The 24,884-nt window shown below is 47.1% G+C and overlaps 1 protein-coding gene across 4 annotated transcripts in view; it reads left to right on the forward strand.

Moving 5' to 3' along the window:
- Window positions 1-24,884, forward strand: part of IWS1 (interacts with SUPT6H, CTD assembly factor 1) — a 301,618-nt gene that overhangs the window by 152,092 nt on the left and 124,642 nt on the right. For all 4 annotated transcript variants that reach the window (XM_069213754.1, XM_069213755.1, XM_069213757.1 and 1 more), the window contains exons 10-12: window positions 5,588-5,705; window positions 17,848-17,959; window positions 18,111-18,167. In XM_069213754.1, coding sequence (XP_069069855.1) covers window positions 5,588-5,705; window positions 17,848-17,959; window positions 18,111-18,167 — 287 coding nt within the window. The remainder of the gene's footprint in view (window positions 1-5,587; window positions 5,706-17,847; window positions 17,960-18,110; window positions 18,168-24,884) is intronic.

Genomic DNA, 24,884 nt, shown 5'->3' on the forward strand with positions numbered 1-24,884 from the left:
AAATTTAACAACACACCATTCCAATCTCCTAGAGATAGAAGTGCAGGCACTATTGCAAAAGAATGCAATCGAATTAGTGCCAAACACACAAATAAACACAGGAGTTTACTCACTGTACTTTCTGATACCAAAGAAGGACAAAACACTGAGACCAATCCTAGACCTCAGAGTAGTCAACACTTTCATCAAATCAGACCACTTCCACATGGTCACACTACAAGAAGTATTGCCATTGCTAAAGCTGCACGACTACATGGCAACTTTAGACCTCAAGGATGCTTATTTCCATATACCAATTCACCCATCGCACAGGAAATACCTAAGGTTTGTATTCAAAGGAATACATTACCAATTCAAGGTACTGCCTTTCGGATTAACAACCGCACCAAGAGTCTTTACCAAATGTCTAGCGGTAGTCGCTGCACACATCAGAAGGCAGCAAATACATGTGTTCCCATATCTAGACGACTGGCTAATCAAGGCCCATTCGTTAATAGAGTGCTCAAATCACACAAATCATATCATACAAACCCTCTTCAAACTAGGGTTCACCGTCAATTTCACAAAATCCAAGATTCGGCCACGCAAGGTACAACAATACCTGGGAGCCATAATAGACACATCAAAAGGAGTAGCCACTCCAAGTCCACAAAGAATTCAAAATTTCAACACCATCATACAACGCATGTATCCAACACAAAAGATACAAGCAAAGATGGTGTTACAACTCCTAGGCATGATGTCATCATGCATAGCCATTGTCCCAAACGCAAGACTGCACATGAGGCCCTTACAACAATGCCTAGCATCACAGTGGTCTCAAGCACAGGGTCACCTTCTAGATCTGGTGTTAATAGACCGCCAAACTTACCTCTCGCTTCTGTGGTGGAACAACATAAATTTAAACAAAGGGCGGCCTTTTCAAGACCCAGTGCCACAATACGTAATAACAACAGATGCTTCCATGACAGGGTGGGGAGCACACCTCGATCAACACAGCATACAAGGACAATGGAACGTACATCAAACAAAACTGCATATCAATCACCTAGAACTTCTTGCAGTTTTTCAAGCACTAAAAGCTTTCCAACCAATAATAGTTCACAAATACATTCTCGTCAAAACAGACAACATGACAACAATGTATTATCTAAACAAGCAGGGAGGGACGCACTCCACGCAGTTAAGCATGTTAGCACAAAAAATTTGGCATTGGGCAATTCACAACCAAATTCGCCTAATTGCACAGTTTATACCAGGGATACAAAATCAACTCGCAGACAATCTCTCTCGAGATCACCAACAGGTCCACGAATGGGAAATTCACCCCCAAATACTGAACACTTATTTCAAACTCTGGGGAACACCTCAGATAGACTTGTTTGCGACAAGGGAGAACGCAAAATGCCAAAACTTCGCATCCAGATACCCACACAAACAATCCCAAGGCAATGCCCTATGGATGAACTGGTCAGGGATATTTGCTTACGCTTTTCCTCCTCTCCCTCTCCTTCCCTACCTGGTAAACAAACTCAGTCAAAGCAAACTCAAACTCATATTGATAGCACCAACTTGGGCAAGGCAACCCTGGTACACAACGCTGCTAGACCTATCAGTGGTACCCTGCATCAAATTGCCCAACAGGCCAGATCTGTTGACACAGCACAACCAAAAGATCAGACACCCAGATCCAGCATCGCTGAATCTAGCAATCTGGCTCCTGAAATCCTAGAATTCGGGCACTTACAACTTACCCAAGAATGTATGGAAGTCATAAAACAAGCAAGAAGGCCATCCACCAGGCACTGCTATGCAAGTAAATGGAAGAGGTTTGTTTGCTACTGCCATATTAATCAAATACAACCATTACACACAACTCCAGAACATGTAGTGGGTTACTTGCTTCACTTACAAAAATCTAACCTAGCTTTCTCTTCCATTAAGATTCACCTTGCAGCAATATCTGCATACCTGCAGACTACCTATTCAACTTCCCTATATAAAATACCAGTCATTAAAGCATTCATGGAGGGCCTTAGGAGAATTATACCACCAAGAACACTACCTGTTCCTTCATGGAACCTAAATGTTGTCCTAACTAGACTTATGGGTCCACCTTTTGAACCCATGCACTCCTGCGACATACAGTTCCTAACCTGGAAGGTGGCATTTCTCATCGCCATTACTTCCCTGAGAAGAGTAAGCGAGATTCAGGCGTTTACTATACAGGAACCTTTTATACAACTACACAAAAATAAAGTCGTCCTAAGGACCAATCCTAAATTTTTGCCAAAGGTTATTTCACCGTTCCATCTAAATCAAACAGTGGAACTTCCGGTGTTCTTTCCACAGCCAGATACCGTAGCTGAAAGGGCACTACATACATTAGATGTCAAAAGAGCATTAATGTATTACATTGACAGAACAAAGAACATCAGAAAGACTAAACAACTCTTTATTGCATTTCAAAAACCTCATGCAGGAAACCCAATTTCAAAACAAGGTATAGCCAGATGGATAGTTAAATGCATCCAAATCTGCTACCTTAAAGCTAAACGACAGCTGCCCATTACACCAAGGGCACACTCAACCAGAAAGAAAGGTGCTACCATGGCCTTTCTAGGAAACATCCCAATGCAAGAAATATGTAAGGCAGCCACATGGTCTACGCCTCACACATTCACCAAGCACTACTGTGTAGACGTGTTATCCGCACAACAAGCCACAGTAGGTCAAGCTGTATTAAGGACATTATTTCAGACTACTTCCACTCCTACAGGCTGATCCACCGCTTTTGGGGAAATAACTGCTTACTAGTCTATTGCAGAACATGCGTATCTACAGCGACAGATGCCATCGAACTGAAAATGTCACTTACCCAGTGTACATCTGTTCGTGGCATCAGTCGCAGTAGATTCGCATGTGCCCACCCGCCTCCCCGGGAGCCTGTAGCAGTTTGGAAGTTACCTTCAATTATTTATATATGTATCATCTCAACCTTAAATAAGTGCATACTTAGTCACTCCATTGCATGGGCACTATTACTACAATTCAACTCCTACCTCACCCTCTGCGGGGAAAAACAATCGAGGATGGAGTCGACGCCCATGCGCAATGGAGACAAAAGGAGGAGTCACTCGGTCCCGTGACTCGAAAGACTTCTTCGAAGAAAAACAACTTGTAACACTCCGGCCCAACACCAGATGGCGAGCTATTGCAGAACATGCGAATCTACTGCGACTGATGCCACGAACAGATGTACACTGGGTAAGTGACATTTTCATTACTGGTTGTCATTACATCAGCCTGACAGGTGAGCTGCAAACACGGAGTATCAAGCCATCTCTTGCAACTTTTTACCCGAACAAGCTTATACTCCAATCCACACCTGCTTTTCTTCCCAAGATGGTGACTGGCTTTCCTCTGGGGCAGTCGGTCATGCTTCCGTTTTCTAAACTCCGCTTGCTCTGCCAAAGGAGGAGGAGAGACAGCATTGGCTGGATCCAAAAATGGCAGTCCTCTCAAGAGTATTAGGGCTCTGCTCCGGCCAGGGAAGTCCCTGTTGCTGCCTTTTGCAGAATGACCATTTAGGGATCCCTCCACACCTTCTCCAGACATTGTTGTCTGGGTTAGAGATGCTGCGTGATGTTCACCTCTCATGAGCTATGTTGCAGGGCTTCCTGGTGTAACCATCAAGACATCCATTCCTGATGTGGTATTGCTTGAGAATCTGTTCATGAGAAGAGGGTTCTGCAGGAAGAGGAATGCATCAGGAAAATAAAATAAAAAATTCTGGTGGAGACTCCATCTAACCACATATCCCGCACTAATTTCCCCATCCCAGTTTTTGATGGATAGTTATGGTCCACTTCATAAAGCTCCACTTCTCATGTTGCTGCACTACACTTCATAAGTTTGTCATTCTCATTCTGCTGCTTTGGCAGTGTGGTAAAATTGGAGGGGAAACTGACGTTGTGTTGATGGAGCGGGCGCTTAAAGGGTCAGGTGTTGTCACATGGGGGTCACTTCCATTGTCTGTACGAAGTTGGCACCCCATCTACCATCATAAAAGCAGATATATAGAGTATACACCAGACACCAAAGAATGCAGAAATTTACCCAGTCACAGTTTGCTGAGCTAACTATAACTTGTGCCCAGCGTTACACTGCTTATGACTTTGCATATTGCATCACTCATGATATTTTAAATGACATACTTGATAAACTCACTGACTTCTAAAATTACTTAATTTATTACATCGCTCTAGTTGGTTGTTTATGTTCCTCAAACTCCCTCACTGAATACCGCTTTTGGCCATGCGCAGTGGTGGGTTGGCCGCAGGGTTTGACACTTGTCCAACCCCCTGTAGGCTCCGAGCTCTCCGCAGACCACAACTTATTTTTATATTTTTTGCAGGACTCGCACAGTACTACGACCAACCACCACCTACATGATACAGCAGGACGGTGCACATTTCACATAGTGAAACTTGCCAGGTCCTGCTGTACAGTTATTGCAGAAGTGCTGCGGTTCGTCACAAGAGAGCTGTGCTGGGTTCATAGGAGAATTGCAATATGAAGATTTGTTTTTCTTTTTTTGAGCCCTTGGCAAGTCCCTCTGGATGGTGCCCACAAGTCCCCATTAGTCAGGTTGTTCCTTTGTTGTAATTCAGTTCAGCCTTTTTTTCTGTCTGTATCGCTTCTGAAAATTTCCTATGGGAATTAGCGTGGAAAAACAATGTTTTGGGAACCACTTTGTTTTTTTGTAGTATCACTCCAAAACCTTTGTGGAAGGCACTTGTGTATCAATTTCTTTCCCCAAAAGTGTGTGTGTGTGTGTGTGTGTGTGTGTCCTAGCAGGCTTAGAATGCCACTTAAATTAAATTGTGCAAAACACAATGGGTAGTGCTGGATAATTTCCAGTATTTAGATGAAGGGCTTCTCCTTTGTATGTAGCACATGTTGAATACCACCAACACTCTGTAACTACTCATCTCAAATGTCTGTTATTCTATCAGATGTTTTTAATCATAGGGTAAGCCTAATGTCATCCATGCTGATTTTAAAAAGTGATAAAGGTATGTTAACATTCCTGGCACAATATTACAGCTTTGGCTTAGTAAGATACCATCCTTGGCACCCTGGAATAGATAAAAGTAGCTCATGGCACATATTTTGCCACTATTACAGCCTGTCAAAGAAGCATAGGTTTGACCTTACACAAGGGAGCACTCCTTAAAAGACACAACAGGGTCCTTGCAAGCTTAGAATGATACCTAAATTGTGCAAAATACAAGTAGTGCTGGGTGCTCCCTTGTGTCAGGACCAAGCTATGCTTCTCCGAAGAGCTCCTAATGTGAAAACACATGCTCAGAGCTTGAAGTTTATCTCCAAATCCCATATATGTGATGATTGTTGTTGGAGGTGATTGCTAACTGTTAAGCACCCTTTTGTTTCCATGTTGCTGTGAGAGCTGCTATAGGATCACGTCTCTTCAGCCACACTTCACTCATAATTGCTTACAAATATTCTTTCTTCGTAAAGATGGTGAAGCTAGTTTATCTTGACTGCTTGTTTTCCTCTCCAGCTGCCTGGTGTGAGCCAGGAAACTCTGAGGCACAGCGGGATTGGAAGAGCCGTGATGTACCTTTACAAACACCCTAAAGAATCTAGACCCAACAAGGACTTGGCTGGAAAGCTTATCAGTATGTAATGTTAAACGTGTACTCCCATATTTTCAGTTCACCTCCTGCCTGCTTCTGATTGAATTCTCTTTAAATCTACTTCACCTTTCTGTGTTATCTTTCTTCAATTGCCCATCATGGAAGCTTACATATGCTTGGTATGTTGTGAGTGATGTATGATTCCCAAAATGTTGTTCACGACTCCGCCTGTCCAAGTTTTGGTGCATCCCTCTTCCCCTTCTTGCTCCTTTCTACTCCTTTCTACATTACAAGGCTCCTTGCCTTCTCTGCCACCTCTGCCCTTGTGCAAACATTTGCTTCCCCCATTCATCTAAAAAATTTGGAAAGTTATAGTGGGTATTGTGCCCTTATTAGCTCTTTCATGGTACACGTATTTTATAGTTGACTTTACTCCCTTTCTTGGTGTTCAGAGGCAATCAGTAGTTTTGGATCCTAGCCAACAGAATATTGATTTGGTCATATTCACAGGAGGTCTGTCACTACTAAAACCTGCTACCTACAACCTATACTTCAAGTATTCTTCGGCCTTGAAACCCCTATGAAATCAGAACTGAAAGTATTGCCTTGTCAAAAGACCTCCAGTCAGGCCCACAGCAAGGTTTTACATAGATGTATTTACATTTTTTAAATATTTTGTTTTTTTGTTTTTTCTACAGAGCATTTTACACAGGAAGCCTGTAAGGAAATGCCTCCTTGGCATGGTTACCCCCTGACTTTTTGCCTTTGCTGATGCTATGTTTTGAATTGAAAGTGTGCTGAGGCCTGCTGTAAAGAAATGGCTCCCTGTTGCAGTTACCCCCCACTTTTTGCCTGATACTGATGCTGACTTGACTGAGAAGTGTGCTGGGACCCTGCTAACCAGGCCCCAGCACCAGTGTTCCTTCACCTAAAATGTACCATTGTATCCACAATTGGCACACCCTGGCATTCAGATAAGTCCCTTGTAACTGGTACTTCTAGTACCAAGGGCCCTGATGCCAAGAAAGGTCTCTAAGGGCTGCAGCATGTCTTATGCCACCCTAGAGACCCCTCACTCAGCACAGACACACTGCTTACAAGCCTGTGTGTGCTGGTGAGAACAAAATGAGTAAGTCGACATGGCACTCCCCTCAGGGTGCCATGCCAGCCTCTCACTGCCTATGCAGTATAGGTAAGACACCCCTCTAGCAGGCCTTACAGCCCTAAGGCAGGGTGCACTATACCATAGGTGAGGGTACCAGTGCATGAGCACTGTGCCCCTACAGTGTCTAAGCAAAACCTTAGACATTGTAAGTGCAGGGTAGCCATAAGAGTATATGGTCTGGGAGTCTGTTTTACACGGACTCCACAGCACCATAATGGCTACACTGAAAACTGGGAAGTTTGGTATCAAACTTCTCAGCACAATAAATGCACACTGATGCCAGTGTACATTTTATTGCAAAATACACCCCAGAGGGCACCTTAGAGGTGCCCCCTGAAACTTAACCAACTAGCTGTGTAGGCTGACTGGTTCCAGCAGCCTGCCACACTAGAGACATGTTGCTGGCCCCATGGGGAGAGTGCCTTTGTCACTCTGAGGCCAGTAACAAAGCCTGCACTGGGTGGAGATGCTAACACCTCCCCCAGGCAGGAGCTGTGACACCTGGCGGTGAGCCTCAAAGGCTCACCCCTTTGTCACAGCCCAGCAGGGCACTCCAGCTTAGTGGAGTTGCCCGCCCCCTCCGGCCACGGCCCCCACTTTTGGCGGCAAGGCTGGAGGGAACAAAGAAAGCAACAAGGAGGAGTCACTGGCCAGTCAGGACAGCCCCTAAGGTGTCCTGAGCTGAAGTGACTCTAACTTTTAGAAATCCTCCATCTTGCAGATGGAGGATTCCCCCAATAGGGTTAGGATTGTGACCCCCTCCCCTTGGGAGGAGGCACAAAGAGGGTGTACCCACCCTCAGGGCTAGTAGCCATTGGCTACTAACCCCCCAGACCTAAACACGCCCTTAAATTTAGTATTTAAGGGCTACCCTGAACCCTAGAAAATTAGATTCCTGCAACTACAAGAAGAAGGACTGCCTAGCTGAAAACCCCTGCAGAGGAAGACCAGAAGACGACAACTGCCTTGGCTCCAGAAACTCACCGGCCTGTCTCCTGCCTTCCAAAGATCCTGCTCCAGCGACGCCTTCCAAAGGGACCAGCGACCTCGACATCCTCTGAGGACTGCCCCTACTTCGAAAAGACAAGAAACTCCCGAGGACAGCGGACCTGCTCCAAGAAAAGCTGCAACTTTGTTTCCAGCAGCTTTAAAGAACCCTGCAAGCTCCCCGCAAGAAGCGTGAGACTTGCAACACTGCACCCGGCGACCCCGACTCGGCTGGTGGCGATCCAACACCTCAGGAGGGACCCCAGGACTACTCTGATACTGTGAGTACCAAAACCTGTCCCCCCTGAGCCCCCACAGCGCCGCCTGCAGAGGGAATCCCGAGGCTTCCCCTGACCGCGACTCTTTGAATCCAAAGTCCCGACACCTGGGAGAGACCCTGCACCCGCAGCCCCCAGGACCTGAAGGACCGGACTTTCACTGGAGGAGTGACCCCCAGGAGTCCCTCTCCCTTGATCAAGTGGAGGTTTCCCCGAGGAACCCCCCCCCTTGCCTGCCTGCAGCGCTGAAGAGATCCCGAGATCTCTCATAGACTAACACTGCGAACCCGACGCTTGTTTCTACACTGCACCCGGCCGCCCCCGCGCCGCTGAGGGTGAAATTTCTGTGTGGACTTGTGTCCCCCCCGGTGCCCTACAAAACCCCCCTGGTCTGCCCTCCGAAGACGCGGGTACTTACCTGCAAGCAGACCGGAACCGGGGCACCCCCTTCTCTCCATTCTAGCCTATGTGTTTTGGGCACCACTTTGAACTCTGCACCTGACCGGCCCTGAGCTGCTGGTGTGGTGACTTTGGGGTTGCTCTGAACCCCCAACGGTGGGCTACCTTGGACCAAGAACTAAGCCCTGTAAGTGTCTTACTTACCTGGTTAACCTAACAAATACTTACCTCCCCTAGGAACTGTGAAAATTGCACTAAGTGTCCACTTTTAAAACAGCTATTTGTGAATAACTTGAAAAGTATACATGCAATTTTGATGATTTGAAGTTCCTAAAGTACTTACCTGCAATACCTTTCGAATGAGATATTACATGTAGAATTTGAACCTGTGGTTCTTAAAATAAACTAAGGAAAGATATTTTTCTATATAAAAACCTATTGGCTGGATTTGTCTCTGAGTGTGTGTACCTCATTTATTGTCTATGTGTATGTACAACAAATGCTTAACACTACTCCTTGGATAAGCCTACTGCTCGACCACACTACCACAAAATAGAGCATTAGTATTATCTATTTTTACCACTATTTTACCTCTAAGGGGAACCCTTGGACTCTGTGCATGCTATTCCTTACTTTGAAATAGCACATACAGAGCCAACTTCCTACATTGGTGGATCAGCGGTGGGGTACAAGACTTTGCATTTGCTGGACTACTCAGCCAATACCTGATCACACGACAAATTCCAAAATTGTCATTAGAAATTGATTTTTGCAATTTGAAAAGTTTTCTAAATTCTTAAAAGACCTGCTAGGGCCTTGTGTTAGATCCTGTTTAGCATTTCTTTTAGAGTTTAAAAGTTTGTAAAAGTTTGAATTAGATTCTAGAACCAGTTGTAGATTCTTAAAAAGTATTCCAACTTTTAGAAGCAAAATGTCTAGCACAGATGTGACTGTGGTGGAACTCGACACCACACCTTACCTCCATCTTAAGATGAGGGAGCTAAGGTCACTCTGTAAAATAAAGAAAATAACAATGGGCCCCAAACCTACCAAAATACAGCTCCAGGAGCTTTTGGCAGAGTTTGAAAAGGCCAACCCCTCTGAGGGTGGCAACTCAGAGGAAGAGGATAGTGACTTGGAGGAAAATTCCCCCCTACCAGTCCTATCTAGGGAGGACAGGGTCCCTCAAACCCTGACTCCTAAAATAATAGTCAGAGATGCTGGTTCCCTCACAGGAGAGACCAACACCTCTGAAATCACTGAGGATAGCCCCAGTGAAGAGGACATCCAGTTAGCCAGGATGGCCAAAAGATTGGCTTTGGAAAGGCAGCTCCTAGCCATAGAAAGGGAAAGAAAAGAGATGGGCCTAGGTCCCATCGATGGTGGCAGCAACTTAAATAGGGTCAGAGATTCTCCTGACATCCTAAAAATCCCCAAAGGGATTGTAACAAAATATGAAGATGGTGATGACATCACCAAATGGTTCACAGCTTTTGAGAGGGCTTGTGTAACCAGAAAAGTAAACAGATCTCACTGGGGTGCTCTCCTTTGGGAAATGTTCACTGGAAAGTGTAGGGATAGACTCCTCACACTCTCTGGAAAAGATGCAGAATCTTATGACCTCATGAAGGGTACCCTGATTGAGGGCTTTGGATTCTCCACTGAGGAGTATAGAATTAGATTCAGGGGGGCTCAAAAATCCTCGAGCCAGACCTGGGTTGATTTTGTAGACTACTCAGTAAAAACACTAGATGGTTGGTTAACTGGAAATGAAGTGTGTGACTATGTTGGGCTTTATAATTTGTTTATGAAAGAACACATTTTAAGTAACTGCTTCAATGAAAAGTTGCATCAGTATCTGGTAGACCTAGGTCCAATTTCTCCCCAAGAATTGGGAAAGAAGGCAGACCACTGGGTCAAGACTAGGGTAACCAAAACTTCCACTGGGGGTGACCAAAAGAAAGGGGTTACAAAAACTCCCCAGGAGAAAGTGGGTGACACTAGAAACAAAGAAAAAGAGTCCTCTGTAGGCCCCCAAAAACCAGAACAGGTGGGTGGGCCCCAAGACACAACCCAAAACAAAGGTGGGTACCAGGGTAAGAACTGGGATGCCACTAAGGCATGGTGCCACAACTGTAAACAGTCTGGGCACCACACCAAGGACACTTCTTGTCCCAAAAACAAACCCCAGAACAAAATTCCAGGGGTAACCAGTGTAGCCATGGGAGATGACTCCTCAGATGAGGAGGTCTTCCTAGCCTTCAACTGGAAACAGGGCCCAACAGGTGAGTTGGAGATTCCAGAGGGAAGTAGACACTTCCACCACCTACTGGTGAATGGAATCCCAACCACTGCCCTGAGAGACACTTGTGCCAGTCACACTATTGTGCATGACAGGCTGGTGCTCTCAAACCAGTACATCCCAGGTGAGACTGCCAGAGTAAGAGTTAGCCTAGACAGGGTCACTAAGAGGCCTGTGGCTTTAGTGCCCATAGAAGTGGGTGGCACTCTTAGCTGGAGAAGGGTAGTAGTCAGTACAGACCTCCCCCTTGATTGTCTCCTTGGAAATGACTACCCAGAGGTTAGTCAGAGCCCAAGAGAGGAACTGGTCCAGTGCCAGTCCTCTCCCAAGGATTCTGGAAATCCTGCCTCTGCAGTAAATGCAAGCAGGCCCCAGAAGAAGAAGAAAAGAAAACAGAGTAGGAGGGGTGGACAACCTTTAGCCAAGGTTACAGCAAGCCAGGGAGATTCTGCTCCAGTAGGGGAGAACTCCAAAAATGGCCCTGATAAAGTCCAACCTGACCCACAAGAAGTCCTGGCTAGTCAGGCAACTGTTAAACCTGAGTGGGTGGCTCCTCAGCTAACAGAAGAAAGAGTGGAAGAAGGGTGTTTACTACAAGATGTGGTAACCCCCCACTCCAATACAGCAGACAGGCAACCTGAACCCAAAGAAGCCTGTAACTTAGCCCCTTCCCTTTTAGGTGAAGAGCTAAAGGTGTGGTTCTGGGCACTGACAGCTGTCAGTGGCCTCTGCTGGGTGTTAGCCTTTATGGCTGCACTATCCTTAGCATGGTGGTCTGACCCCATGCCAAATAGCAAGTTAGGCCCCCTGACCCTATTGGTCATGGTGGGGTTAATCCAGCTCTGGGTAACCTCTCTGGGTAAGCTAGGGGTGACCCTGGCCAAGATAAGGTTAGCAGAGGTGGACACCTCTAAGACCAAAATAGAAAGAATGGGTGGAGACATTGAAGAGGCAGACAAGAGGCAATTCAGACTAGGTCCTATCACTGTGGAAGTGGGTCAGTTCCCCAAAGGGAATGACCTGAACAGAAGGATGTAAGGCAGAGTAGGCCCTGCAACTAACCAGCCTATTTCTCCTACTCTTCCTCGCCTGACAGACTAGGAAGACTCTCCCAGCTTGGGCTGAGTCTCCTGGCCTGTAGGCTGGGGGGGGCTTGTGTAAAGAAATGGCTCCCTGTTGCAGTTACCCCCCACTTTTTGCCTGATACTGATGCTGACTTGACTGAGAAGTGTGCTGGGACCCTGCTAACCAGGCCCCAGCACCAGTGTTCCTTCACCTAAAATGTACCATTGTATCCACAATTGGCACACCCTGGCATTCAGATAAGTCCCTTGTAACTGGTACTTCTAGTACCAAGGGCCCTGATGCCAAGAAAGGTCTCTAAGGGCTGCAGCATGTCTTATGCCACCCTAGAGACCCCTCACTCAGCACAGACACACTGCTTACAAGCCTGTGTGTGCTGGTGAGAACAAAATGAGTAAGTCGACATGGCACTCCCCTCAGGGTGCCATGCCAGCCTCTCACTGCCTATGCAGTATAGGTAAGACACCCCTCTAGCAGGCCTTACAGCCCTAAGGCAGGGTGCACTATACCATAGGTGAGGGTACCAGTGCATGAGCACTGTGCCCCTACAGTGTCTAAGCAAAACCTTAGACATTGTAAGTGCAGGGTAGCCATAAGAGTATATGGTCTGGGAGTCTGTTTTACACGGACTCCACAGCACCATAATGGCTACACTGAAAACTGGGAAGTTTGGTATCAAACTTCTCAGCACAATAAATGCACACTGATGCCAGTGTACATTTTATTGCAAAATACACCCCAGAGGGCACCTTAAAGGTGCCCCCTGAAACTTAACCAACTAGCTGTGTAGGCTGACTGGTTCCAGCAGCCTGCCACACTAGAGACATGTTGCTGGCCCCATGGGGAGAGTGCCTTTGTCACTCTGAGGCCAGTAACAAAGCCTGCACTGGGTGGAGATGCTAACACCTCCCCCAGGCAGGAGCTGTGACACCTGGCGGTGAGCCTCAAAGGCTCACCCCTTTGTCACAGCCCAGCAGGGCACTCCAGCTTAGTGGAGTTGCCCGCCCCCTCCGGCCACGGCCCCCACTTTTGGCGGCAAGGCTGGAGGGAACAAAGAAAGCAACAAGGAGGAGTCACTGGCCAGTCAGGACAGCCCCTAAGGTGTCCTGAGCTGAAGTGACTCTAACTTTTAGAAATCCTCCATCTTGCAGATGGAGGATTCCCCCAATAGGGTTAGGATTGTGACCCCCTCCCCTTGGGAGGAGGCACAAAGAGGGTGTACCCACCCTCAGGGCTAGTAGCCATTGGCTACTAACCCCCCAGACCTAAACACGCCCTTAAATTTAGTATTTAAGGGCTACCCTGAACCCTAGAAAATTAGATTCCTGCAACTACAAGAAGAAGGACTGCCTAGCTGAAAACCCCTGCAGAGGAAGACCAGAAGACGACAACTGCCTTGGCTCCAGAAACTCACCGGCCTGTCTCCTGCCTTCCAAAGATCCTGCTCCAGCGACGCCTTCCAAAGGGACCAGCGACCTCGACATCCTCTGAGGACTGCCCCTACTTCGAAAAGACAAGAAACTCCCGAGGACAGCGGACCTGCTCCAAGAAAAGCTGCAACTTTGTTTCCAGCAGCTTTAAAGAACCCTGCAAGCTCCCCGCAAGAAGCGTGAGACTTGCAACACTGCACCCGGCGACCCCGACTCGGCTGGTGGCGATCCAACACCTCAGGAGGGACCCCAGGACTACTCTGATACTGTGAGTACCAAAACCTGTCCCCCCTGAGCCCCCACAGCGCCGCCTGCAGAGGGAATCCCGAGGCTTCCCCTGACCGCGACTCTTTGAATCCAAAGTCCCGACACCTGGGAGAGACCCTGCACCCGCAGCCCCCAGGACCTGAAGGACCGGACTTTCACTGGAGGAGTGACCCCCAGGAGTCCCTCTCCCTTGATCAAGTGGAGGTTTCCCCGAGGAACCCCCCCCCCTTGCCTGCCTGCAGCGCTGAAGAGATCCTGAGATCTCTCATAGACTAACACTGCGAACCCGACGCTTGTTTCTACACTGCACCCGGCCGCCCCCGCGCCGCTGAGGGTGAAATTTCTGTGTGGACTTGTGTCCCCCCCGGTGCCCTACAAAACCCCCCTGGTCTGCCCTCCGAAGACGCGGGTACTTACCTGCAAGCAGACCGGAACCGGGGCACCCCCTTCTCTCCATTCTAGCCTATGTGTTTTGGGCACCACTTTGAACTCTGCACCTGACCGGCCCTGAGCTGCTGGTGTGGTGACTTTGGGGTTGCTCTGAACCCCCAACGGTGGGCTACCTTGGACCAAGAACTAAGCCCTGTAAGTGTCTTACTTACCTGGTTAACCTAACAAATACTTACCTCCCCTAGGAACTGTGAAAATTGCACTAAGTGTCCACTTTTAAAACAGCTATTTGTGAATAACTTGAAAAGTATACATGCAATTTTGATGATTTGAAGTTCCTAAAGTACTTACCTGCAATACCTTTCGAATGAGATATTACATGTAGAATTTGAACCTGTGGTTCTTAAAATAAACTAAGGAAAGATATTTTTCTATATAAAAACCTATTGGCTGGATTTGTCTCTGAGTGTGTGTACCTCATTTATTGTCTATGTGTATGTACAACAAATGCTTAACACTACTCCTTGGATAAGCCTACTGCTCGACCACACTACCACAAAATAGAGCATTAGTATTATCTATTTTTACCACTATTTTACCTCTAAGGGGAACCCTTGGACTCTGTGCATGCTATTCCTTACTTTGAAATAGCACATACAGAGCCAACTTCCTACACCTGCTAACCAGGCCCCAGCACCAGTGTTCTTTCCCTAACCTGTACTTTTGTATCCCCAATTGGCACACCCTGGCATCCAAGTAAGTCCCTTGTAACTGGTACCCCTGGTACCAAGGGCCCTGATGCCAGGGAAGGTTTCTAAGGGCTTCAGCATATCTTATGCCACCCTGGGGACCCCTCACTCAGCACAGACACACTGCTTGCCAGCTTGTGTGTGCTGGTGAGGACAAAATGAGTAAGTCGACATGGCACTCCCCTCAGGGTGCCATGCCAACCTCACACTGCCTATGCAGAATAGATAAGTCACCCCTCTAGCAGGCCTTACAGCCCTAAGGCAGGGAGCACTATACCATAGGTGAGGGCACCAGTGCATGAGCACTGTGCCCCTACAGTGTCTAAGCCAAACCTTAGAAATTGTAAGTGCAGAGTAGCCATAAGAGTATATGGTCTGCGAGTCTGTCAAACACGAACTCCACAGCACCATAATGGCTACACTGAAAACTGGGAAGTTTGGTATCAAACTTCTCAGCACAATAAATGCACACTGATGCCAGTGTACATTTTATTGTAGCATACACCCCAGAGGGCACCTTAGAGGTGCCCCCTGAAACTTTAACCAACTACCTGTGTAGGCTGACTGGTTCTATCAGCCTGCCACACTCGAGACATGTTGCTGGCCCCATGGGGAGAGTGCCTTTGTCACTCTGAGGCCAGTAACAAAGCCTGCACTGGTTGGAGATGCTAACACCTCCCCCAGGCAGGAGCTGTAACACCTTGTGGTGAGCCTCAAAGGCTCACCCCCGTTGTTCCAGCACCACAGGGCACTCCAGCTAGTGGAGTTGCCCGCCCCCTCCGGCCACGGCCCCACTTTTGGTGGCAAGGCCGCAGGAAATAATGAGAATAACAAGGAGGAGTCACTGGCCAGTCAGGACAGCCCCTAAGGTGTCCTGAGCTGAAGTGACTCTAACTTTTAGAAATCCTCCATCTTGCAGATGCAGGATTCCCCCAATAGGGATAGGATTGTGACCCCCTCCCCTTGGGAGGAGGCACAAAGAGGGTGTACCCACCCTCAGGGCTAGTAGCCATTGGCTACTAACCCCCCAGACCTAAACACGCCCTTAAATTTAGTATTTAAGGGCTCCCCTGAACCTAAGAATTTAGATTCCTGCAACTACAAGAAGAAGAGGACTGCTGAGCTGAAAGACCCCTGCAGAAGAAGAAAGAAGACACCAACTGCTTTGGCCCCAGACGTACCGGCCTGTCTCCTGCCTTCTAAAGAAACCTGCTCCAGCGACGCTTTCCCCAGGACCAGCGACCTCTGAATCCTCAGAGGACTGCCCTGCTTCAAGAGGAACAAGAAACTCCCGAGGACAGCTGCCCTGTTCCAAAAAGACTGCAACTTTGTTTCAGAGGAGCAGATTTAAAGACCCCTGCAATCCCCGCAAGAAGTGTGAGACTTGCAACACTGTACCCGGCGACCCCGACTCGACTGGTGGAGAAACAACGCTACAGGGAGGACCCTCCGGCGACTCCAAGACTGTGAGTAACCAAAGTTGTCCCCCCCCTGAGCCCCCACAGCGACGCCTGCAGAGGGAATCCCGAGGCTCCCCCTGACCGCGACTGCCTGACTCTGAAATCCCGACGCCTGGAAAAGACCCTGCACCCGCAGCCCCCAGGACCTGAAGGATCGGAACTCCAGTGCAGGAGTGACCCCCAGGAGGCCCTCTCCCTTGCCCAGGTGGTGGCTACCCCGAGGAGCCCCCCCCTTGCCTGCCTGCACCGCTGAAGAGACCCCTTGGTCTCTCATTGAAAACCATTGGAAACCCGACGCGTGTTTGCACACTGCACCCGGCCGCCCCCGCGCTGCTGAGGGTGTACTTTTTGTGCTGACTTGTGTCCCCCCGGTGCCCTACAAAACCCCCCTGGTCTGCCCTCCGAAGACGCGGGTACTTACCTGCTTGCAGACTGGAACCGGGGCACCCCCTTACCTCCATTGAAGCCTATGTGTTTTGGGCACCTCTTTGACCTCTGCACCTGACCTGCCCTGAGTTGCTGGTGTGGTAACTTTGGGGTTGCTCTGAATCCCCAACAGTGGGCTACCTTGGACCCTAATTTGAACCCCGTAGGTGGTTTACTTACCTGCAAGAACTAACATTACTTTACCTCCCCCTGGAACTGTGAAAATTGCAGTGTCCACTTTTAAAACCGCTAAATGTGTTTTATGTAAAAATTATATATGCTATTGTGATTATTCAAAGTTCCTAAAGTACTTACCTGCAATACCTTTCAAATGAGATATTACATGTAGAATTTGAACCTGTGGTTCTTAAAATAAACTAAGAAAAGATATTTTTCTATACAAAAACCTATTGGCTGGAATTGTCTCTGAGTGTGTGTTCCTCATTTATTGCCTGTGTGTATGTACAACAAATGCTTAACACTACTCCTTTGATAAGCCTACTGCTCGACCACACTACCACAAAATAGAGCATTAGTATTATCTCTTTTTGCCACTATCTTACCTCTAAGGGGAACCCTTGGACTCTGTGCATGTTATTTCTTGCTTTGAAATAACACATACAGAGCCAACTTCCTACAAAGCCCTATTACAGGAGGTCAATTTATCCCACCTTTCAAACTTCTGTAACAGTATTGTGAACCCTACCTGGGTCACTGGCCTTTGTTATGGTGTCTGCAGACTCTATGTACACAGCCTTTGATTTTCCTGTTCATTATCTATTAGCTGCTGTGGGAACCATTGTTAGCATTCTGGAGTAGTTAGCTGTGTCTTCCCACCTTCTTTATGTTATAACTCTCTGCAGTGCATTTGATGATCTGTATCTACACTTACATTGGTTTCTGGCAGAAGTGTTCAGTCCCATGCAATCAGCTTCCTGTGTTGCCTCATTCCGCTACACAAGACATCCCTCTATGCTGATGTCTTCTCCAGAACTTTCCAGTGCTTCCTTTTTGTTACATTTGTACAGATACAGCCTCTGATCCCATTTGTTCTTTCTGCTTTTCACTGCACATTCTTTCAATGTCTTCACACTCAAGCACCTTGCAGTTCTATTCATAGGCCCTCCAATTCTTCCCATGTTTGTTTTTCTCTCCTCTTTACTTGATAAGTGACCCCTCCGTTCTGTTCTGCTGGTGTCCCTTCTAGAAAACCCATTAACTGATAAGTACTCACTCTTCTTTCTTCAGATGAGTGGTCAAGACCCATATTTGGGCTGACTTCAGATTACAAAGGAATGAGCAGAGAAGAACGGGAACAACGAGACCTTGAACAGATGCCCCAGCGTAAAGGTTTGAGCAGGTTGGTGGATGTAATATTAGAATCATTGGATGCTTTGAGATGCCTCACCCTTTCTGCTGTAGGAATCTACTCTTGGTGTTAATCTGTATTCTTAGAAGTGGGATTGCCTGCGTCTAAGTAATCAAATTTGTTTTTTCATGTGTATTGACAGTGTTGGTGGTCAAACACCTCGCAGAGATTTGGAGAAGGTGCTGACAGGAGAAGAAAAGTAAGTGCTGCCAATGTGAAAAGTTTTCATTCTCTGCAGTCCCCATTTACATGTTATTGGATGGTGTTCTCCATATACATACCTATCTCTCTCTCTCTCTCTCTATATATATATATATATATATATATATATATATATATATATTTTCCCCAAAAAAGTTACAGGGACGTTATAGTTAGGAAATAGCATTTAAAAAACCTTCGAAATTCACTGAAGAAACCAAAGGTTACAGAAACATTATAGTTAGGCTCACATGGAAATAGAATTTAAAAAACCTTAAGCGGTTTTAGTTACCTGAGCTGACTATAACTTACGCCTCTGCAATGAACTGCTTATGACCTCACTCATGACAAAATCAGTGACATTACTGAAGAGATCTCAAATGACATCACTGATGTCATCATTCATTGACTGGAACCATGTCCTGATAGTTTATAATAGTTAAACAGATATATACTAAGGATGCTATTAAGCTAAAGCTAGTATAGTAGGTCAAGTGCTAATAAATAATACTGTTTTTAACATATATTATTTATGACTGTGTGGATGTGTGTATATTTATAAGTAGGTTGGATGGCTGTGTGAGTGCATAAGTGGATATATGATTGAGTGACTGTCAGTGCTTGTATAGTGATGTAGGTGCATGAGTGTCCGTCTGTGCGAGTGAGAGGATGCATGAGTGTCTCTGAGTGAGTAAGTGGGTGCATAACTCTATATGAGTGAAGGAGAAAGTGGAAGTGTGGTTGTATGGGTGAGAGGTTGCATAGTTCTGCGTGTGTTGCTGTATGGGTGAGTGTTGGAATGCTTGAGTGTGCCTAAGGGGGAGTGACTACGTGGATAAGTGGCTGTATCAGTTAATTAGTGGATGCATGAGTGATTTCATCAGTAAGTGCATGAGTGAATGTGGGTGAGTGAGCGCATGAGTGCATATATGGGTGAGTGAGAGGCTGCATGAGGGGTTGTATGGGTGAGCAAGTAGATGCATGAGTGGTAGTTTGGGTGAGTGAATTGGTGCATGACTGTATTAGTGAGAGGGTGTATGAGTGACTGTTCTAGCGAGTGGGTCTACGAGAGGCTCTCTGAAAGAGTGAGTACATTTGTGAGTACTTGTATAGGTCTGATTGTTTTAGTGAGTGTATGAGTGGTTGTATATGTGTGTGAGTGGTTATGTAGATTACATCAGTGATGCCATTTAAGATATCAACAGTGATGTCATCAGTGATGTCACTGATATGCGTTTTGTAATATGTGAGGTCATAAGCAGTGCATTGCGGGGAGGTAAGTTCTATTTCTCTAGTATTGGGGTATCTTTCATAGATACACATGCTTGAATCATTCCCAGTCATCGAAGTGGTAGTCCCACTGTACATAGAAAGCAGTAAATTAAAATGTAACATTGAATTTAATAGAAAAAATACATTAACTTTAATAGCTTAGCAGTGTTATTAGAAATGACCCAAAGTCCAGCCAATCAGGGGAGAGAGCACCCTTTAGAACCCTCACCACAGAGACTCCAGTCTCCCAGATTTTCTACCGCACGTAGTGTGAAGGGAGTCTCAATGAATTCTGCTCAGTTTTCCTTTTCCTGACAGGAATTCTTTTGAATACTGTTTTCTGCTTCTACAGCTGTGACTTCTACATCATGTCTACAGCCAAGAAAGGTCTATTTCGACCTTGCAACACCTGTGGAAAGCTAAGGCTTCACTTTGATGACCCTCACAAGGATTGCATGTACTGTCTTCACTCAGAGCACTAGGTGAAAGACTGTAAAATGTGTCAAACCTTTCCTCACAAAACTTTGAGAGACAGAGTCCAGGCTCCTGCTTTGGCTTCAAAAGCTTAAATCCATGGAAAACCTCTCTGATAATGATGACAGGGACACCTCAGTGGCATTGAGAAAGAGGAAATGATCTGTTTAAAGTTTCTCTCCAAAAAGTAATAAGTCAGCCAAGAAAATGCATCCTGTGAAGTAAAATAAAAAAAACACAGGAAGTTCCTTCACTTAAAGGAAACAGTGAGAAAGGTCATTCCAAACCTTCCACTCCAGCTCCCACTACAATAAAGATAAAAAAAAACATCACATTTTGTGCCACCATCAACATAAATAATTGCAGTCTCACTGACGAGTGCGTCGCCACCAACAGGTTTGATCCCCTCTGCTACCACAGCGATGGCAAAGTTTACAGCACCGCCTTCGCCCATAATAATGTCGCCTTTATGCTCACCGATGTTATTGTCGTCGATGATAAAGTATGGGCAGTCTTTACTGTCGACAACACCCCAGGGTAAGAAAACATTGAAGAAATCAACCACTATGGAACCATCGACGAAGAGGTTTCATTCATCAACATCAGCTCCATCAACGGGTAAGAAATCAAAGGCTACTACATTGTTGATGCTCTATCGACATACGTACCTAAAACTATGGCTCCGTCAACAACAGCTCCGAAGACACCAGCTCTGTTTACGGCAACTTCAAGAACTATAACACCATTGACGACAGAGCCGTCGTCAACACCATCGACTGCCTTTTTCTTTCCTGCAGACGCACCAACTTATACTGTCGACAACAGTGGAATCAGCGAAATCTTCCGTTTTACCCTTAAGAGTGATAACAACAAAAGGTAAATCCTCCCAAAAGACTTTTCTTACCTTCACATGCCTCACCCAGTCAGGTGTCACCTGTCCCTCCAGAACATCTTCTTGATGAAGAGGAATATGGAGAGGAATACTCTGATGATGATCTTTTTCCGGTGACCTGTAGTACAGACCTACAAATTAAATGCCAGGATAAGGAAGAGTGTGAAGAGTTATATATTCAATAATAATTTCATGATCAACAACACACACGTGCGCAAGAACAGTGCGAGACCACAGTGCAGATGCCAGTGTCACAAATTGCGAATTTGCCGCATATGATGTAAGATTACTATAATAGATTCCCACCAGCAGGATCAACAACTCCGTTGCAGCACCCACAGCTAAAGTTTAGTCCTCCTTCCAGAGACCGATCCTCACAGTTTCAGGTACCCACAGTACCGTTACCACCTCCATCTTCACCCCCCGAAAATTCTTCTTCTTTCTCGGAAGATCAGGAAGCGGAAATCCAGGACACTGCTTCACTCCCCAATGAATGGGATGACTATCTGACGCAAACGCCATCCCCCTCTACTCCACCACCAGTAGATTCTCCGCCGTAAGATATTGGATGGTTCCATAGTGTAATGGAAAGAGCAGCCAATAGATTCCAGCTTCCCATTGTAACGGAGCAGTCGGATTGCTTCCTTTATGACTTTAAAGAAGACACCAGAAAGTCAGTTCGCGCAATCCAGACTGTAGACTTCATCTGGGAAAAAAGCCTTAAAGTGATGCAGACCCCATCCTCCATACCAGCGGTGCTGCCTAGACTAGACAAAAATACAAAGCGCTGGAAAATTCACCAGCTTTTTTGATTGGTCAACCCAAATCTTACTCCGTAATAACTCAGGCAGCCCAGCCTAGGTCCATAAATCCATCCTGTCCGCTTTTCCGCGCCCCCGTATAAGAAAGGATGGCACTACAATACAATACAATAGGAAAGAAATTCTCCACAGTGGCGGCTACAATGGTCAGAGCAGCAAACCCGTTGGCGATTCTAGGCCGATACAACCGCCAGATGTGGTCTGACATCTCCCAATACATTGATCTCCTTCCCGAGGATGGTAGCGCTGAAGCGCGAAAGATATTAGAAGAGGGAGAAAAGATCTATGCTGATATCATAGACTGAGCAATATATATTGTCCACAGGTTTTCGCCAGCTAGCCAGAGTGGCAGTACTAAGACAACAGGGCTGGCTAGAGGCCACTTCCTTCCGCCCAGAGGTTCAGAAGAAAGTTCTGGACATACCGTATGATGTGGATCTACTGTTTGGCAAGCATGTCGATGACGTGCTGCAATCAATAAAAACGGACACTAGATTGTTGGGTACTCTACAATTCAGAAGGCAGCCCTTTCGAGAGGCAAGAAGTAAAGGACCGTGGCCTGCACCAGTATAGACAGTACCAACCTTACCAGGGCTAGTTTCGTTCAGCCACCAACCAACAACAATCCTATAGGTAGCCACCATCTGCAGGCTACAAACATACCACTAGAGGAAATTCTACGTTCGATGGCATCTGTCGCTGTAGATACACATGTTCTGCATAGCCCGCCATCTGGTGTTGGGTCGGAGTGTTACAAGTGGTTTTTCTTCGAAGAAGTCTTTCGAGTCACGGGACCGAGGGACTCCTCCTCTTTGTCTCCATTGCGCATGGGCGTTGACTCCATCTTCGATTGTTTTTTTTCCGCCATCGGGTTCGGACGTGTTCCTTTCGCTCCGGGCTTCGGAACGGAAAGTTAGCTAAATATCGGAAATTACGTCGGTATTGTTGCGTTCGGGATCGGCTTAGATAGAATCGACACCGAATCGAAGAGTGAAGAGCTCCGGTACCCTTCGGGGTAGTTTTCGATCCCCCGTCGGGGCCTGGTCGGCCCGACCGCATGTAAAACAACGCTGATGGAACGGACCCCGTTCCGTTTCTGCCCTAAATGCCACAACAAGTACCCGTACACAGACCAACATTTGGTCTGTAACCTGTGCCTGTCACCTGACCACAGTGAAGAGACTTGCGAGGCCTGTCGTGCGTTCCGGTCCCGAAAAACACTCCGTGACCGTCGAGCCAGAAGACTGCAGATGGCGTCCACGCCGACAGCTCACCGAGAGTTCGAGGAACAAGAGGAAGAAGAAACCTTCTCGATCCGTGATTCGGACTCCGAAGAATTCGACGACCAAAGAACTGTGAGTAAGACGTCGAAACCAGCACACAAAAAAAGTGACAAGGCACAGGGGACGCCACTGCCAGCAGGCCATGGCTCGACCCATACTTCGGTGACCGACCCTCGGCACCGAAAAAGGCCGAAATAGTGCCGAGGTCGTCCGACTCCGGTCGAGACACCGGCACACAGCCTTCTCGGGACCGAGAAAGTGCTGCTCAAAGAGAGCGACGCCGAGATACCGGAGCCGAAACTGCTCGACGCAGAGACAGCGGCACCGAGGAAGATCGACGCCGAGAGAGTTCGACTCCGAAAAAGAAAAAGGTCACCTCGGAGCCGAAAAAGAGTACAGACAGGGTTTCGGTGCCGAAACGACCCGCAACCGACCCAACTACCGGTTCCTATTCAGAGGAGCAATCACTGTCCTCTCAGATGCAAAAGCATAGGTTTGAGGAAGAGTTGCAATCCACCGAAGTGGACCACACTCAGAAACGTATTTTTATACAGCAAGGAACAGGGAAAATAAGTACCCTTCCCCCTATTAGGAGAAAAAGGAGACTGGAGTTTCAGTCAGACCAAGCACCACAAACAAAGATGGTGAAAAAGGTAACTCCGCCACCCTCTCCTCCACCTGTAACTAACGTTTCACTGAGGCAAACTCCATCACATTCCCCGGCTCACACCACTGTGAGTCAAGGTGACCAGGACCAGGACGCTTGGGACTTATACGACGCCCCAGTGTCTGACAACAGTCCAGAGGCGTATCCCACAAAGCCCTCACCACCGGAAGACAGCACTGCATATTCACAGGTGGTGGCTAGAGCGGCAGAGTTCCACAACGTGGCCCTACACGCTGAACCAGTCGAGGATGACTTCTTATTCAACACCCTCTCCTCCACCCATAGCTCCTACCAAAGCCTGCCTATGCTCCCAGGAATGCTTCGGCACGCCAAGGAAATCTTCAAGGAGCCGGTCAAGAGTAGAGCAATAACACCAAGGGTGGAAAAGAAATATAAAGCACCTCCCACAGACCCTGTTTTCATCACCTCACAGCTGCCACCAGATTCCGTCGTAGTTGGAGCAGCTCGCAAGAGAGCCAACTCCCACACATCTGGGGATGCACCACCCCAGATAAAGAGAGCCGCAAATTCGATGCAGCCGGAAAGAGAGTCGCAGTACAAGCTGCAAACCAGTGGCGCATCGCTAACTCTCAAGCACTACTTGCGCGCTATGACAGAGCCCACTGGGACGAGATGCAACACCTCATTGAGCATCTACCCAAAGAGCTACAAAAGAGGGCCAAACAAGTGGTTGAGGAAGGACAGAACATATCTAATAATCAGATACGCTCCTCTATGGACGCAGCAGACACAGCTGCGAGAACAATTAACACATCTGTGACTATAAGAAGGCACGCATGGCTACGAACGTCTGGTTTTAAACCAGAGATACAGCAGGCAGTGCTCAATATGCCATTCAATGAGAAACAATTGTTCGGACCAGAAGTGGACACGGCAATTGAGAAACTAAAAAAAGGACACTGACACTGCTAAAGCCATGGGCGCGCACTACTCCCCGCAGAGCAGAGGCACTTACAGCACCTTTCGCAAGACAACCTTTAGAGGGGGGTTTCGGGGTCAACCCACACAAGCCAGCACCTCACAGGCAACACCGTCCAGCTACCAGGGGCAGTACAGGGGAGGCTTTCGGGGCCAATACAGAGGAGGACAATTCCCTAGGAATAGGGGAAAATTTCAAAGCCCCAAAACCCCTACAACCAAACAGTGACTCACATGTCACTCATCCCCTCCACACAACACCAGTGGGGGGAAGAATAGGTCAGTATTACCAAGCATGGGAGGAAATAACTACAGACACTTGGGTCTTCACAATTATCCAACATGGTTATTGCATAGAATTTCTACA

Source organism: Pleurodeles waltl, chromosome 11 (genome assembly GCF_031143425.1).
Source record: "Pleurodeles waltl isolate 20211129_DDA chromosome 11, aPleWal1.hap1.20221129, whole genome shotgun sequence".
NCBI classification, from domain to species: domain Eukaryota; kingdom Metazoa; phylum Chordata; class Amphibia; order Caudata; family Salamandridae; genus Pleurodeles; species Pleurodeles waltl.